We start from the raw sequence: 18,486 nt of genomic DNA, 5'->3' as shown, positions 1-18,486 counted from the left end.
GATTATACATTTACCTTGCTCTAGAGTGAACCGTTAAACAATTCCACTTCTTGTTGTTCCAGAACGACATCCTTTCTTACTTGGGGAAATCTTAAAAGGAACGAATGTTTCTTGTCAACTAGTTACCTCAAAAGGAAACAGGATTATGGCCATTGGAGGTGGCGTTTGATTATGGTCCTATGCTGGGAACTACAGGCCAGTTTTTGAGTGTGACTATAGAATAGAATAGAAAATACTTTATTCATATAGTCACTATTGCTGCTCTTAAAGAGTTTTGTGTAGATGCTGCATGCAACATCAATTATGCCAGAAATGGAGAGAATTTCTTCATTGGAAAAATAGCAAGGAACAACGCTGAAGGCTTTTGTTGGCGATTAAGATGCTTTCGCTGTTTCCCCAAATGACTTCGGCAGGATTTAGATTTTGCCGACAGACTACACTCTAACCCATGATGGATGGTAACAGATCATTCATTCTATTAGCTGCAAAGCATTTTCAAGTGTTTGCCCTCTTCCAATTACTTTTTGACCAAAACTGAATGATTCACATAAAAAAAACAACATCTATATTCATTGCGTACTGCTCTTTATGTATATGTAGTCCCCAGTTGCCCTAAACGACCATATCAACTCCAGTCTCCTGAAGGCATCGCTACATAGAAGCCATGAGTTCTCATTCTCGATTGCATATGGCCACTTTACAAATCCCCGCATTCTTATTAAAGCCTATATTTAAGAGCTGCAGCAGCAGCAAAGATCAGAGCAAGATGAAAACAATTTCTAAATGTCTCTGTTCCTAAGTGTAGTTGTGGGAAAGCACTAAAGTGAAGTGGAAAATGTCACGTGAAAGAAAACAAAAAAGGTTACGTGTGAACTATAATGTAATTCTGCTGTTGCCAAACGGCTGTACGGTATCTGTATACTGCCTATTTGTATGCTAAGTACATTAAGTGCCATTTAAGTAAGTGTTCTGGATGAATGTGGACATGTACTTAGCAGGAGCCCTGTTTGACTGTGCATCTGGAGAAGATGACCATATAAAGAATGACCGTTCATATGAATGTTCAATATCACTGCACATATATAACATAAAATAAGGAACATGATAGTGGCTCTTTAGTTGCATGCTTTTGGATCCACAGTTGGTGTGTTTTGACAAGTTCTATTATTCCGGTTTTCTATGTGGGATATTCTCCAGGTCATAGACACTAATTGACACCTACATTTCTTTTTTTAATTAATCCTGGCTCATTTTTTCAACTATTCATATCCTCATTTCCTGTTTATGAAGATTATTTGCCAAGCAATAATCAGGCATGATGAGTAATGCCGTGTCTTAGGTGTCTTTTTAAGCTGGTGGTGGGGGACTAGGTACTGTGGAAGCCAAGAAAGACGGGGAGTTTGTCAGCATTTTTTTTTTTCTTCCTATAAATGATTCATATATGCAGAGCCAAGTGGCATGGATGCAGCTATGTAGGTGTCCCGAATGCAGTGAGAAGAAATTTCCCATTTCATAACATATATTAATATTTCATGCTCTGGATATAAAGTCCACGAATAAGTGTGTTTTGCCTTTAATTCAGAGATGATATGGGGATCCAAATTTCAGTCAAAATTTAGCATTACAGACACACTGTAGGTCTTTTTTCCAATTGTATTTATTTATATTAATTGGAAGGAATGCTACTTAAAAAAAGTGTTTACATAAAGATGCAACTGATACTATGTGCATCGGACTTCTAACCATGTCCTCTTTGTAGACTTTTACCCTAGTTTGGCATTTAAGAGGCAAGACTGGGAAATGAAAGATTAAGCAGTGATATCATGGATAGATCACAGACATTGTGAACTATATGAAAGGTTTGAAGATGTCTTCAAAGACCAGATCTGCAGATGCTCAAATAAATATTTTAATAAAAAAAATTGGCAAAATTACATAAGCCATTACAGTTTTATCAATGAAACCCCTCAATTACCCTCTCAACGATGCCTTGACAGCGACAGACAATGAGACAAAGCTCCAAAAACCTATCAGTGCATTGTTCATGGTGACAGTCCCAACAGGCAACAATGCACTGAGCTTAATTGGAAAATTAGCAGGATAATTGAACCACATGGTACTCATCAAATCCTACAATACCAATTGAAAAGACTAATTTCATGATTTATCACATTAGGCCAGTTTTCACAGATTACTCTTTGGGAGTTGAGAGAATTCAGTCACATGAGACACACATTCACTGCGAAGATAATTATTAAAACAACAAATTGAGACTGGCGAAGGAAAACAGACAAACATAATCATGCATGTCACGCCCCTTGTTGGAATATCGTCTGGCAGCATTGTGTCATGCTGGGCCTTAAAACAGCCCTCAGGAGCCACACATACTTACACACAGTCATGTGTCCATCCCTTCAGGGGACAGCAGGCTGATGTCAGGGACTGAATAAAAGGCAACTTGACTTTGTTTCTGGAAAAACTTTAATTTCTCCCCCAGGTTGCCTCCTCAGACCCCACAAGGGGTTAAATCCCTTAAGTGTCCTATCAGTGAGTAAGAACCGAGGAAGCCTCTTGGATGAGATGTTAAACAGCTTCTACACACCAAAAGAAGTCCACTAACCTTTTATTAAGCCCTTAGGATAGCTATGATTTGGATGACACAGAAACATCGATCAACATTTCTCTCCTGATGACTTACTCCAACCATGATTTTACTTTTGCAAAACTGTAATGCAATAATAAATACAATTATATTTGAACCTTTATCTTGGTGTGAAACAAACATTCTCAGATCTTAAATGCTTATAGACTTCACCAAACATTTGAAAACTTTCACCATCTGTCCCAGAATGGGAGCCGAGTCCCTACAGTTTGACTGAACAGAGATTAATGGGGATATAAAAGGCGTCATTAAAAAAAACTAAATGTCAATAGTAATTTCCACTGGGTAATTTATGTTTGCTTTGGAATGTGAAGCCCATTTTCTGTTGTTGTTACGTAAGCACAGAAAAAAAAACAACCCCTTGCCATCTCTTCTGTGTTAAAAAGATGATTCACCATCAGAGTTTAAGACTGTAGAGAAAAGAAGCTAAGCTATTATGAATCTCAAAGCACAACTGTGAACTCAGCCTTAGACTTTGAAGACCAGATATACTGACCAGATAAGTGACAAGTGGGAATTGTGGTCCAAATTTCTACATGAAACGTCAGGAGTAACACAGTATTGTTTGGTATTTGTTGCTGGGAAACAGATTATGTAGCATTTCAGTTAAAATAAAAAAAATGTATTTTAGGCATTTGAGTTTTTTTCTTATCCAATCGACAATAATGTGGAAAAAGTGAAAAAGAGAGTATATTCTCTTTCAATTCTAAGGTCTTTTGTATCTACAAAGTACACCATGACATTTTTAGGTTGATATAAACCAAAAAGCCAAAATGCAGACGTGGTGTTTAAAAACCTAAGTACAACCACACTGCCTCCATGGAAAAGAAGGTAAGGAGCAGCCAGGTGCTGCTGATGCAAAAGTACTTGAATAATTCATCATCAGCAAGTGAAGAAATAAAATAAAAAGTTTTGGTAGTTTGCTGGTCTGGAAAAAGCTTACCTCAAGGTCAGACTGTGCAATGCTACTGGAACAATGTCCTTTGGACAGATGAAACCAAATTTGGAGAAATCCAACCACAGCATATCACACTAACTGTCAAGCACAGTGGTAGAGGGGTGATGATTTAGACTTGTTTCACAGCCACAGGACCTGGACATCATGCAGTCACTCAGTCAACCATGAACTCCTCTGTCTACTGAAATATCCCAGAGTCAAATGTGAGGCCATCTGTTTGACAGTTAAAGCTTGGTTGTAACTGGTTCATGCAACAATCTTAAGCACACCAACATATCAACAACAGAAGTTGTGAATTTTACCAGGTGTCCTTAAATTTTTATGCATCACGCTTAAAGGCTTAAAGGAAAAATAGCATGTTTGAGTCAGACCCATCAAGTCCCTCCAGTGATGGTTGAGATATCACTCTGGACCAGAGCATTTGACTAACAAAGTGATTATCCTGTAAAAACATAATCTTATAATGATTAATTCCTCATCTTTCGGTTTAGAATATGCATCATATAAAGTAATAAAGAGTTTTATTTTCTTTCTTTTTTTGACACGAGGTCTGGTCATAACATGAGTACCACCCATGTCTGTTTAAGGGTTTAGTTCAACAAAGCCTTACCATCATGTAAGGAATGATATCTTATCCACTAATGGACAACACTTGGCTTGACTTGCCAAATGACCCATCAGTAATGAATAGTTATTCGTCTGAGTTTTCTACAAGTCTTGGAGGAGAAAGACAGCACTCACTAATGAAGCCAGACTCATGTCAGATAGAGTTCACAAATAATTTGCAGCATTGGTTTTTAATCTTCTCAGACAACCAGATGGGAGGGATTTACTGCATGCGGCACATTAAATGAAGGCTTTCTTGTCCATCAGAAAGAATGCCACAGGAAATTTGTAATAGTCTCGTCTTTATGGCAATAAGTGCGTCATCTCTTGAGAAGAATATTAACCATCTGTAACAAGTGTTGTGTTGCATCAGACTCAGTCTGCATCCAGCATAAAAAACACTGTAAGCTTTACTGAATTAACTGAAATGTTATGTTTGCAAACGCCAATACAATTGCAGTCAGACAGGGATAGGTTCCAAATCCTGGTACTTAACTGAACTGATCCCAGGGCCAGAATATTGACAAGGACCCTGTGATGAGATGGCAGCATGTCCATGGTGTATCCCGTCTCCCATCATTTGAGAACTGGGATAAGTCTAGAGGGTCTATTTCCCAGTATCAGAGACTCCAGGACACCCTCAGATTTCCTTTGTTCGCATCTACTACTGAATATTAGGAGGGTTGTCATAATGTAATGGCTGACTGGTGTAACATCATCTTTATTCTGATTTAAGACTGTCATCATTGATGCAATTCCACTATTCCTGACCTAGCAAAGAGCTTCCTCAGTCATTGAAAGTGTGTGAGGGGTGGGAGCAGCTATCTGTCGCACACTGCAGCAACAGACAGCACACACACATAAATGAGTGGTTATCGCAGTCATGCCGAAGCTAACCAGCTTCTCTCGAGTGGTTCTTTCCAGCAGAGACAAAGACAGATTCAGAGAAAAGGTTTGAAAGAACAGAAGATACAAAGAGATAAAAAGAAAGATATCTATATCAAAGTTGGGGAAGAGAAGATGATGAGAGCATCGGAAATGGAAATGCATACTTCAGAAAATGCTGAAAAATAGAGGAGCTTTGAGGAGAGACAAATGGTGGGCTGTTTGTGTAACCAGACTGTAGAATAAATTAGTGAGTTTGAACAATGGGCAGATTAAGGGTATAACAAAAAAAAAAGGAAAAAAAAGAAAAACACACAATCACGCTTTCAGGCATTCAGCAACAGCTGCCAGGAGACAAACAAGGGAGACAGGGAGGAAAGAGAAGTCAGATTTGTCTGCAATATGAACCATTCATCAGGGCCAAACTCACAACAAGGTGTTGAGTCAGGCAGAGCAGGGCGAGGCAGGGTCAGGGTGACGGATGCTCTCCGGCTAGCACTTACTTGAAACCCATAGTGCTGATCCACAGCTAATAATAGACAATCCACTGAAAGACAGATAGTGGATGGTGTGCTCTCTCAGCTCTTTGAGAGCTTGTAAAACCAAAGTTTTATTGCTTTGGCTTTTTGTCTGAACTCCGACGGAAACTTTGCTGTTATCTGGGAGCCAGGTTAAGTTCCCTGATTTTGTTTCAATTTCTGGAGATTGACCGTGTCTAGAACTAACAAAAGCTGCCTTCACTTGTGCCAAAACAATGCAGGTACATCCGTCTACTCGCAGATGTCATGCAAGAAAGTTTGTAAAACAAGACCCAACATCACTCTCACACTGTATATGTTTTCACCGTCATTCACTTTCTTTAAAAAAAAGAAAAATCACTAATTTCCATCATAACTAAGCTTCAAAACATGCTTATTAGTCATAATCCAAAGCTCCATTATCTGTTGGCATGCTCTGTTGTTCATTTTAGTTGATAACATTGATATTTGGTAACAAGCTTCGGGCCAAATGGGGTTTGAATGAAAACTGCGAAGCAGGAAGAGAATGGCTTGTAAAAGGATTTGTTAGCTGCAAAAAGTTATTTCACCAAAAAGCATTGTGTGAATAAACTTCACAGAGATGAAGTTTGCTCATATTCACAATCCCAGGGAAGGCTAATTATGAGTCCGCCTTCTAATCCATGTATTGTCTCTGACTTATAATTAATATTAAGAATATGCTTAATGCCAGAAAGTATCTCATAACTATAACCCCACATTAATTAAATTAGACGCATGTATCCAATTTTCAGCCTTTGATACTCAATTGCTTAATATTGATTTAACACAACAAAACCAAACACAAGATGTCTGATTACTGATGTCAGACAAAGCACCCTTTGCAAATACATATTTCTCTCCAGTAAAAGCTTTTTGGAAGATTCTACCTCAATAGTCTTAATGACAAATCTATTTCGCAAAAATAATAAAGAAATAAATCAATCTGTGCAATGATAAGTATCAACAAACCTGCAGTATTTCAATAATGGTTATTTCTGCTTAGTTTATATTGTGTAACAAAAACAATGACCAAAAATCCTTCATCACATCTACATTAATGTTAAAGGATGAGAACACACTTGTCACTTTGAAAATAATCATTGTTACAGTTAGTATTCATTTGTACTATGCCATTTTGACACTTGACAATGAGTTGCTGTCAGTAAAATAAATAATAATCATCATCATAATAATAATAAGTTGTTGATCTGCGTGACCAAAAAACCCAAAGGTATGTTTTGGGAGGACAGTCTAAAACAAACAAACTCTTAAATTATGTAGACATAAAATGGTTGGTATAATCTTATATGGTGAATATTTATCAACAAAACAATACTTACTATTTAATTCTAGAATGATAAAACAAGTAGCAAGTTCTCACAATAGTACAGTCTTTATTAAAGAAGGAGCACTATGAAGTGATGTTGGAATACGTTACACAAAAACTTTAGTCCTTGAGTAGAAATATCTATGAATATGTACCAGCTTTGAAAAAAAAAAAAAGGGGGGTTAGCCTCGTCACATCACAAATGCTGTCTTTTAAAACATGTGCTGGGAGCAAGATGGATGTTTCGGCTCTTCTTTAGTGACAAAGATGCAACATTCACAAGAAATCTACTTTTTTTATTTTTTTTTTAATTCAGACCATAGGAGAGGTTTCCAGTTTATTTTAAAGAGCTGCAGCCCACAGATGGCAGTGTTTAAGGATCCGCTTTATTCATTTAGTTTAATTTAGCTTATTCATCTATCTCTACACGTTAGAGTTCTAACTAGTATCAGAATATGATGAACTGCGTTCAATGACTCAAGTCTTCGGAAGCGTTTCTGAGCCCCTGCAATGATTTCTACAACATAATCTGTTTTGTTTTTTTTGTCTTTTTGCCATCTCAGGGCCTGAAGATGTCAGCCATGGCCAAATTCTTTGCAATATCACATTGAGAAATATGTTTTTTAACATGTTGAACTTTTTGGCCTTTTCAGCCTGTTGAGCTCCATCTTGTCTTTATGTTACTTTCAATAAAATATAAGGTTTTCTAAGGAGTCTTTTGGACAAAAGTTCATAATATTCTGTAAATAAATGTATTTTCTTTTGAAAGGGGTAAAAACTACATGTGAAAGACCCATTCTATTGTGTGATTATTATGTGGTTTTAATTATTTAAGTGAATATCGAGAGTATATTAGTTTTCTCCACACTACCCACACCTTTCATCGTAAAGGCCTACTATGATTATATCCCATAGCATCAGCTCTTTGGGCAATTTAATTAGTGTTGGCAACAGCCCTGTCACAACAGTGATATTAGAAAAGTCACCGTGAACCCGCAAGATACTATTGATGCAGCACAGAGGTGTCCTGAAGGTTGGTTTGGGGCCGAATTCAACTTTAAAGATATCTTGCAATCATTTGATTTCATTAACCACTGAGTGGAAAACCACTGAGACATTTCAAACAGGAGTAAACAGTTGTGTGTTAAGGAAGCAAATGTAGAGCAGGAACTCCTCCCAGTACCCTCTTTCAATTCTTATCCAATGAAAGCTCAGTCTCTCGAGAGGTGTATCTGCAAGGGTTTGGAGAGAGGAGATGAGATCCCTGGGAAAGATCTGCTTCTGGAGGCTCTAATGCCCACGAGCAGGGGGAGGTTATTAGCTTATCAAAGAGGGGGAGACAGCAGAGACAGGAAGCGACAGAGACTCTTCCTAACATACCGAATATATAATACACACTATCTTTTATATGTGTGTGTGAGTCTGGGTATCTTAAAGGGCTCACAGAAGCACACCACTGCCAGCAAGGTGAGCATTGGCAAGAAGGGTAATGTCATTTGTTTACCTATGTGTGAGTACCGCAGACACCCCTATAACCATTTACATATCGACTGTGTGTGTGCATGGGTCCACAGTCGTTCAGTTGGCAAATGTTTATGAATATGAGCTCTGGTTCATAGACATACCCAGTTCCCACTACTAGAGCCATTTTCACTTCAACTTGGTCAACTTGGTTTAAGGTTACTTCCCCTTTTACGTGTCTGAGCCACAGTGCAACACATACACACAGATCTGAAGGCAGATTAAAAAAAAAAATGCTTGTGAAGTGAGACTGCATGCAAATTTTCTGGTCTGACACCACCATTTTATTTTATTTGTTGTATCTCATGTTGTTTGTATACACACACTAATGCCTCTGGGGATGACAATAAAGCCACACGATACACTCTTCAGAAAAAAGAAAGATAACCTTTTTTTGCAATAAACAGCTGTGATATGCAAACAAAATCCCTGTGCAATCTTGCAAACTCTCTGGAGGAATTAATACATGGTTCACTACTGGATAAATCACGACACTGTGGTAAATGACGCATTATGTGACAAACAATTTTTCTGAAGTGGCAAATGCAGTGGTTTCCTAAAAGAATACACTTAATAGCTCATTTTTGCAAAGTGACTCAAACATGATAAACATTTTTGCTAATTATTTTTTACAGCAAAAAATAGTCCATATATGCATTTTTTTCTTTTTACTTCATGTTTTGGAACAGTGCACTCAAATGATTAATTCCTGGGGATTTGACAGTTATATAGGCCACAATGACCACAGCTTCCAGTGTGCATGCATTCAGCAGTGAGTCAGTTATACAATGTAGGACTCTAAGCCAGCCACCATCCTTCATGCAGACAAGTAAAATGGATACATTTTTTTCTTTCTCCATCTACTGATTGGTGCTTCAGTCATTTTAGAAGCCTCCTTGTACAATTTTGGTTAATAAACATGTCTTTTTAAACTTATCATGCAGTTGTGCTCACTCCGGTAGCTCTGACTGTAGAGCTGTCATTTTATATCAGAATCCTGGTGTTTCTTTGTAATTTCTATTTTTTAAAAACTCCTTTTGTAAAGCATCTTCCTTCCTCCTGTAGCTGAATAGCACAGATATATCTAGTGAATCCAATTACAGCTGGTTGTAGAAAAGATCCTTTGGTAAAGCAAACTTTCGCTTTATTCTAATCAAACAGTAAACAAGAGCTGCCACTTCCCATGAAGACAAACCTTACTGAAGAAAAACAGGAGTTGTAGAGTCTTTTACACTCCTTGTCAGCACTCTTGTTGTAACATAATCGGCTTTTAACACAGATGTGAGGAGACTCAACTTCCAGGAAAGTGTGTGAACAACACACGTGTATGTGAGCCACATATACCCATACATAACTAACAAGCCTTTTTATCCTGAAATGTCTCAGACTCAAAGTTTGACAGAGGCAGCTGTGTACAGTACAGTTCATGAATATGTGATTCCATTCCCACGTTAAAAAAAAGATACACTGTAACCTTGTAGATCAAAAGTCAAAGAAACAACAAAGGAATTAAATAAATCGGGGAGATTTGCCTACCTCATCATAAGTGTAGCGATAGTCTGCCTTCTTTGATTTCAGATCCCACAGGACCACGATCCCAGACTCAAATCCAATCATAAGCTGGAGAGGAAGAGTAACAGGCATTCTTTGAGATAGGCAAAATAGATGACAGACAGATGATAAAGCAGACCCCATGATGGGCACAAACAGAAGTAATACGTTTGACATTCCCACACAGGATGAGAGGAAGTCATATGTAAGCAGTCTACAGTAGCTCAGGAAGAGAGCTGCTACTCCTGACTCACAAGAGATGGTAAGAGAAACTGCAGAAAGAAACGCACATACACAACACAAGGTTGTTTCTTTTTAAATCATTCTGACAACTTATTTATAGAGAACAATTATAATCAGTTTAGTGCATTCACATTCAATGTGTCACATTTATGGATGCAACAAAAATAACTGACACCAATCTTTACAACATGTGCCGAGACTGCATACAGTAAGTTGTTTTCTCAACCACTCGACCAATACAAGATTATACTATTTAAGCACTATGACTAGATAAACTCTTATGTTTGAAAGGTACCTAAATGTCTGTTGTATTGTCATGTATTCAAAATAAATTGCATTTCATTTACAAAATATGACATCATCAAGCAACATCGCCTCAGAAAAAGGCGTTTATCTAACTCTCACTGACATAAAAAGGCAAGGTTTTGATACTCTGATGAGTCTGTTGCGTTATCACTGCCACCTTAGAATCTGGGGAGTAAAACTGGTGCTGGAGGGTGTTTCAGCCTCATAGGTGTACCTCTGAGTGCATTTATTCCTGAGCTTTCTCAGCCACAGTATGATGGTTGAGAAAGCTCACAAACGCAGGCAAATTAAAATCAGATTTTAATCAGTTTGAGAAAAATGTGCGCTGTCAAAAATCAATGCCCGTGCGCCAAATTATAATGTGAGATAAGATAAGATGACAAAAGTGCTTCCAGGGACCCTTAAAACAGTGATGGACCAGATTTAGCCAAAATGGGTTTCTAATCCTTTGTGGCATCTGGAGTAAAAATTAATTACTTCTCAGTAATGTAGTAAAATGAGCCAACGTGAGTTATATACAATCATAGATATATACTAACCAAACCTAAATGCATGTTTCCATGTGTTTTCTCTGGAAGAAATGCAAGTGATTGTTGATGCAAGTTTGCAACATGTTCACCAGCAAAGTCTGTCTCAACAAATGGGGTTTTCTGGCTTTTATCTGACACTTCCTCACACAGCTCAGAATTGCTTCCCCTCCATTTTCTTAGTCACCCAGATAAAGATTTCTCTCAATATTAATTGTTTCCTGAGAAAGGATTTTAAGATTTTTACTGTGAGGCACTCAGACAGGGTGGTGAGGGAAACAATGTGTTCACCCATCCTCAGTCTCAGTCTAGAAGACACATTATCAAAAGGAATATATAAAAGTAAAAACACAAAAAAGTTGCAGCACATTTTTCCACACAACATAAATAAATTCAAAAGCCACAAAGTATTGTAGACAAGCATGTCCAAGTTTGATCAGTTATTATCGTGAGTTTTAAGCTTGATACCGAAGGAAAGAAATTCACAACTGATTAATTTGCATGTATGTGAGCTTTACCTTTCCCTCATCCATAGGGTTATCACTTATGTGGACAACTGGTCCCGGGTGAGCCTTGGAGGACCTTATGAGAGAGAGAAAAAGAGACAAAGAAATATTTATTTTCTTTTTTTCGGTGCCACAATATCACACAAAATCATAGTATCATTTAAAAATAACACATAGTAGAGCTGTAACAGCTCAGAAAATGAAACAAAATACAGTTTAGACTTCATCTCGAGTCACTGGTGTCATAACGTAAAGATAGAGAACTAACTATTTTTAGACCTTTTAAAGAAAAGACAAGTGGTAAACACAAACACTGTATGTGATAGCTATGGCAGAAGAAAATGAGGAATCGCTTCATTGTTGTAGCCAACTGCAGTGATGCTGTTGTATGTTAGCCAACTGGTGAAATTTGCTTAGTTTTGCAAGTATATTAGTTTTACTGCGCATATTTTTAGCCACTGTTATTTTGTGCTTGTGTAAAAAATAGTGTGTAAATATAGGTTGAGCAAAAGCAGTTGAGACATTGTTTGGTAATGTACATTGGCAACAATATGTTAATTAGCCATGTGGAGTTGCTGTGTCAGGCTTTAGTGCCAGTTTGCAAAGCATATCTGCCTGGAAAAAGCTTTATTTTCAAAAATAAGTCAGCTAAAGCGTGTACTGGAAATACAACTGAATAATAGATGTTTGTTATTCATGAACCAAGAGTGGCTTAAAAGGAGAGTTAAGGTGAGGAGCAAATGCCTCTAAACCTGTGAAAGAGGTCTGCTGGGAGATGACAAAGCTGCCAATCACTCCAAGGTTCGAAAAGGCATCTCAAACACAAGCTCGCCGAAGGTTCTGATAAATGAGTGTGTCAGTTCCTAGAAGCTGTGTGTATGTGAATGTATGTGTGTGTTCATTTGCATGTCAGTGGAGACAGCACAAAATGCTGGACTGCCCTGCTTCTCCTCCTCCTGTCTGGGTTTTACCCTCCAGACATCCTTATGTCAAATCTCCAGCAGAATTTTCCAAACCTGTCCTGCCTTAAAGAGATGTGATGGGAAGGTCACTGAAAAGGAGTGACTATTGCTGCTAATAAAACATCAGTAAAACCCCAGTACTATGCAGGAAAGGCAGGGATAACGGACAAGGAGACAAGAGCAGGAGCAATATGGATTTACTGCAAAAATTAAGTAAAGTAAATACTTTGTTTTGGCCAATGTATTAGCAGAGCTGAGTTTGTCAGCGTAAAGTGTGACAGGGAAGGGGAGGATGTGTTGATATCACTTCACTTCTCTTTAAAAAAAAACTAAAAAACAGACTGATATCTTAGATAAGAACATATTTTGAATATAAATCAAGTTGCATTGAATGAACGTTCCTTCTCGCCGTCTACCTCCATGAATCTAGGACTATAATCAGAGGGCAAAAGAAAGTATTCAGAAATGTGTCTGTGTGTTAAAAGGTAGCAGTAAGTGGGCAGGCAGACAGTCATTCAGTACTCTCTATATTTAGCCTGTTAGTGCTGGAGCCTTATTACCTAAGCTCTGCTGCAGCCGGAGCTGTTGATTTATCTAATCCCCCTTCACTGCCCGTCTCTGAGCTAACAGCTGTCCACATCCACAAACACACAATTGGATTTAAGAACAATTAAGACACATAATAAAATCTTCCCCACTTGTAAACAATACCCCTGATAGTGTAACAGTTGCTCTCATGCTGAATTACAAAATCCACATTCCGTGTTGGAACCTACTTTCCCCTGTGGCTTATTTCATCTGATTATAGGGTTTTATGCGTAACATTCTGTGTTCCCAGGCGAAAATTCGAAAGAAATTGTTTACAGTACACAAGTCTGACATGAACACATTTGTAAAGTCCACAAATACACAGTCAGGTTTGGAGATAAAGGAATCTCCATGGCAACAGAGGCAGGATGGGCAGAGTGCAGACAGGCTCCCAAAAATCGTCCGTACTCTGCCACAAACACTTACCCTCCCACTAAAACACACAGTTTTGACACGCTTAACTGTGCACATATACAGTTGTATGTGTGTTTATGCATACTTGCTTGGTCATGTGCATGCTACTAATTTTATAGTATATTTTACATTTATTATATTCTTGTCTTCGACCTTTTAATCTAAGGATTTTTATGTTTTGCACTAGCACACGCTCTCACACACACTAAACTGAATTCCCAATGGCAAGCACAACCTCGATACTCTCGGTTCAGACAGTCATCTTTTGTAAACCTTTGCTGCACCAAATCCATCTTTGAGTATTCCCCCTACCCAGCAATGCTTTCAGAGCAATAAAGAAAATAGACTTTTATGTGTGCTTTACAACCACGCACACAAGCACCCGTAAAGCAATTGTTGGTGGGTGTGTAGACGACACAGCGGGAATGTTTAAGCATTAGGAAAGGTAACACCTCATTGAAGTTGAGAACATCTATTCAGCGCACACACAAGCACATTTCCTCTTTCATCTGTGGAAAATATACAGTATGTGTGGCGTAAAAAAATATATTAATAAAAGCAGATATTCAAGGAGCATACTTACGGTATATATCTATATATCTCGTGGGCTAAACTGGCTACACAGATAAACGCTGCCACAAACAACACTCCCCCCCCCACACACGCACACACAGAGGAATGCTGAACATCTGGTGTCATCAGGGGTGACAATCAGGGCCGTACTGAGGTCATGAGTCAGAACTTGTAGTTGGGTTCAGGGGCATGCTCCCCTGGAAATTTTTTTAATTCCGTTATTTAAATCTGGCCATTTTCAGAGTCTTAAAGGAACAAAAACAACATAATGACTTATAGGTTTATTTGTTTTGTTTGTTATCAGAGAACATCAGCCTCATCCTAAATGATTTGCAAATGAGTTACATTGTAAAACTGGAGAATGAATTTCATCAAGTCATGGATTAGGAATAAAAAGGAATGAATTGTCCTGGTACAGAGGTATAATATATACAAATGCTTCATATTTCCGTCAGTATTTAAAATAGATATCCAAGCCCTATTACACTATCATGTTGATGATAGTGCCTAATCTGTTCACTCTTGTTAAGGAAAACCAGCTTTTGAACACTTTGAACATTTCTATTATGATCTTACACAATAATTCAGTTATCATGCATTATACATCTGACTTTTAAAATGTATACATGTCTGGCATAGTCTCTTCCTTTTATAGTACCTGCTCTCCCTCTATCACTGCTCCTTGTCTTGCTGCTTGACCCAAAGATGAGCTTGGTTTGGCTCAGCCTTTTCCTCCATATCCTGTTTTCCCTTTAGTGAAGAATATAAAAAACTGGACTATCTCACTCATCTGCACCTTAATGCTAACATCAATAATAATGTTAATATTGTAAATGTTTACACTTATATTTTAATACCCTACACTTTTACTGAACTAAAATTCAACATATTCATATTTAAATTCTTATCCATAATTCTTGGTAGCAGGTAAAAAGAAAATTTCACTGCACATTGTACTATGTATGATTATGTATATGACAAATAAAACTCGTGAATGTTGAATCTATAAACACAGTCAAATACTAAACTGATAGAAATGAAAACAATACGCCATTTCAACATCATGTATTAAGATGTGTCAGAAATCTTAAAAAACCTTGAGGGCGGTGCAGAGCTTTTGAAATTTGAGGTAAAAATGGGGCATTCTGAGGCTTTTAAAGGACCACTATGGTGACTCACGAAGTAAGGGCAAGTTACCATAGAAAATTATTTATAATTATTATCATTTTGAAAATTAACCAGGTGTTTTATTTTTTCTGCGCACGACTTCCTGTCCCGCACATCTGTTCTGTGCAGTATTGCTGCGTTGTGCTCCGGCATCCGGCAGAAATATATAACAGATTCAGCATCCAACATTGAGAAATCAACACTGAATAAACGTTTAATTTTCAATCGAAGACGTCGCTGACATTTCAGTCGCAAAATTAATGTTGATTCAACCAGTGGAAATTGATTGACGACCGGTACTGACGGAGTTAACCAAAATTAAACTATGATTCATGTTTCCTTGCTATCCGAGTATTACACTGGGCTGCAATAAAAATATCTCCACATTAGAATGCATTTTTTTCTCACAGTCATCTACCACTTAAACCGCTCTCCACATACATTTTTAGCTTGATGTGCTCCTCTTCCAGTGACTGGTGTGACTGACGGACTCACTAACGGGAGCGGTAACATCAAAGTTAAGCAAAAAAAATAAAATAAAATACAGAGGACACGACCTCGGTGTCCTCTATGGTAGTTGCGGCCTTGGCGACGATCTCCAGGTTAGTTTAACAGTGACTCTGCAGTAACATGGCCCGAACGACCCATTTGCAGTCTGCCTACACTGCATGTGGCCTCATGTCATCTCTGTAGACTGCATTTGAGTTCATTATAGACATGTGTGATTCTCCGTGTAGTCATGCATAATTACTATGCATGATATAGTCCTGGTTAGAGTTACTGACATCTCTGAATTTTGAGCTGAGAATTAGACATGGAAAATATAATGTAATCTTAAAAAAAAAAAAAAAAAGTTAACTGTTCTAAGGTTAGCAACAGCTACAACAATGGCATCAATAAGAAAATTGTGTTTATTTTCTAAAGTTAATGGACCAAAACTAAAAGATGAAAGATGCAAGTTCTAGAATCGCTGCATTCTCGTGGCAGCCTGTTGCAGTAGCTGTAGTCTTATTCTGGATTTCTTTGTGTTGAGATTGGACTACTGCAATTCTTTATTATTGGGGTGTCTCAAAAATGTATCCAAAATGTTCATCCAAAAGGCTGCAGCCTGAGCTCTGAGGAGAACTAGCAGGGGAGATCATATTTCTCCAGTTTTAGATTTTCTTCATTGGCTCTATGTTAAATTCTGAATAAAATAAAATTCTTCTTCTCACATTTAAAGCTCTTCATGACCAAGCTCCATCATATCTTAAAGATGACACGGTTAGATATTTTCTCAACAGAGCACTTTGCTCTCAAACTGCAGGTTCACTTGTGGTTCCTACATTTGTAAAAGTAGAATGGGAGGCAGAGCCTTCAGTTATAAGGTCCCTCTATTGTGGAACCAGCTGCCAGTTTGTGTTCATAAAGTAGACACCCCTCTCCCTTAAGATAACATCCCATAGATATGCTGCTATAGGGCTAGTCTGCTAGGGGACCTCCCATGATGCACCTTCCCTCACTCTGATCTCTTTTACTTTCTATATACAAATTACCTTATTGCTGTCATTAACTTGTGTTTCTCTTTCTTAGCAGTTATCCCTGGCTTGGTGTCATGGTAGAGTCTGGTTCTGCCAGAGGTTTCTTCCTGTTAAAAGGGAGTTTTTTCTTTCCACAGTAGCCTTGTGCATGCTCAGGATTGGGGATTGAATCAAAGTTCCAATGCAATCTGCTGGTTCCCTTAGCTAGGGAACTTATTTTGAATTGGCTTTCTATTTGGACTAATTTGGAATTTAATGAATTTGAACAGATAAGAATTGGATTACAATCAATTCAATTGTAATTGGCTTGAATTGGAATGTATGAAGGTCATTGAGATGACATTTGTTGGGATTTGGCACTATATAAATAAAACTGAACTGAATTTTTTCATTAGCTTTCTTTCTGTGCAATCACTGATTTTTTTATTAGTAATTATCTATTATTATGTATAACCATGCTAATGGGAGAGGTTTTTTTTACATGACAAAGCAGCTGGCCGAGCTTTCCAAAGCTCAAGCAATGTCAAGTACGAGACCCCACATCCACACAAGTTAAAGAGGAGACATCAAGGATAAAAGGCAGGAGCAAAAAGGACTGCAGTGAGGAAAAATTTTAAACCTTTTAAACACGTTTTAACCTGGGTTGTCATAGGGGTATCTGAAATTACTGGTAAAAAGGACAAGCTTGGAGCGCTGATGTTGACACAGCAAGAATTCTGAGAATTAAGTATTATGCCTTTCATTGAGACAAAGCAAGGTCAACATTTTGTGGATTCGCTATAGGGCTCTTAGACTTTATGGGCAGACAGTCACTTCAGACTGAGCAGCAAGAGTAAAGGATTTGGAATGCTTGTTACCAAACACTTAGTGGGGGACGAAGGCGAGCCAAAGCTACCTGCGTCTTGCCCCAGGTTTAATTCTGTTAATCCTGAACTGTTGGCTGTAAACTTCTCCCTTATCGTTTACAGAGAGAGTTCATCTGTGTTGTCTGCCGACGCTGAACGTAACCATCAGCTCAGGTGTTGCATAACACAACACGATAATGCAATCTTGGTGAGCTTTCGAAACTGAATCCATGCTTCTTATTGCTACACTTCCAACTTTCCAGACAACTCTTATTTTATCTATTTATGTATTATTCTTCAATAATCTATACTGAAGCAATGTCATTGAATAAAATGTCAATGTCCAATGTCATTGAATGAATAAAAAATATATATTGTATCTGCTGATACAAGACTGCATGAGAGCATCATAAGTGGTAAGAACAATTTCAACAAACAGCTTTTTGTCACCAAAAAACCCATTGTTCCCAGTTAAAAAGTAAACAAAAAAAATCATAATTTCCCTCACCTGGAGCTCTGGGACCACAGTGAATGGGGCTCTGGGGCCCAGTTCTCTGTGAAACTTCTCACATGCTTTGCACTATCAGCTCACACTTGCACAAAAATACAGCATAAAAAGACTTTTAGCTTTGTAGCTAGCAGCTTTGGGCCTCCAAGTGAGAGAGCAGGAGAAGATGAAAGCAAAGGAACAGAAGATGCCTCAAGTCAACATTTCCACGTGAACTATGTGTCATAGTAAACTTAACATTTGCCACTCCTGTCCAACTTCTCCTTTGCTCTCTCCAC

General features: G+C 38.0%; 1 protein-coding gene across 3 annotated transcripts in view; it reads right to left on the bottom strand.

Moving 5' to 3' along the window:
* The window catches only part of stxbp5a (syntaxin binding protein 5a (tomosyn)), a 95,296-nt gene that overhangs the window by 25,512 nt on the left and 51,298 nt on the right, over window positions 1-18,486 (bottom strand). For all 3 annotated transcript variants that reach the window (XM_072361739.1, XM_072361740.1, XM_072361741.1), the window contains exons 6-7: window positions 11,644-11,707; window positions 10,035-10,118 (exon numbers count right to left, since the gene is read on the bottom strand). In XM_072361739.1, the coding sequence (XP_072217840.1) occupies window positions 10,035-10,118; window positions 11,644-11,707 (148 nt within the window). The remainder of the gene's footprint in view (window positions 1-10,034; window positions 10,119-11,643; window positions 11,708-18,486) is intronic.

This window comes from Leuresthes tenuis, unplaced genomic scaffold, assembly GCF_036924035.1.
Source record: "Leuresthes tenuis unplaced genomic scaffold, fLeuTen1.0.hap1 SCAF_13, whole genome shotgun sequence".
NCBI classification, from domain to species: domain Eukaryota; kingdom Metazoa; phylum Chordata; class Actinopteri; order Atheriniformes; family Atherinopsidae; genus Leuresthes; species Leuresthes tenuis.
The sequence above is the reverse complement of the archived record's forward strand: the minus strand, read 5'-3'. Positions and strand labels throughout refer to the sequence as shown.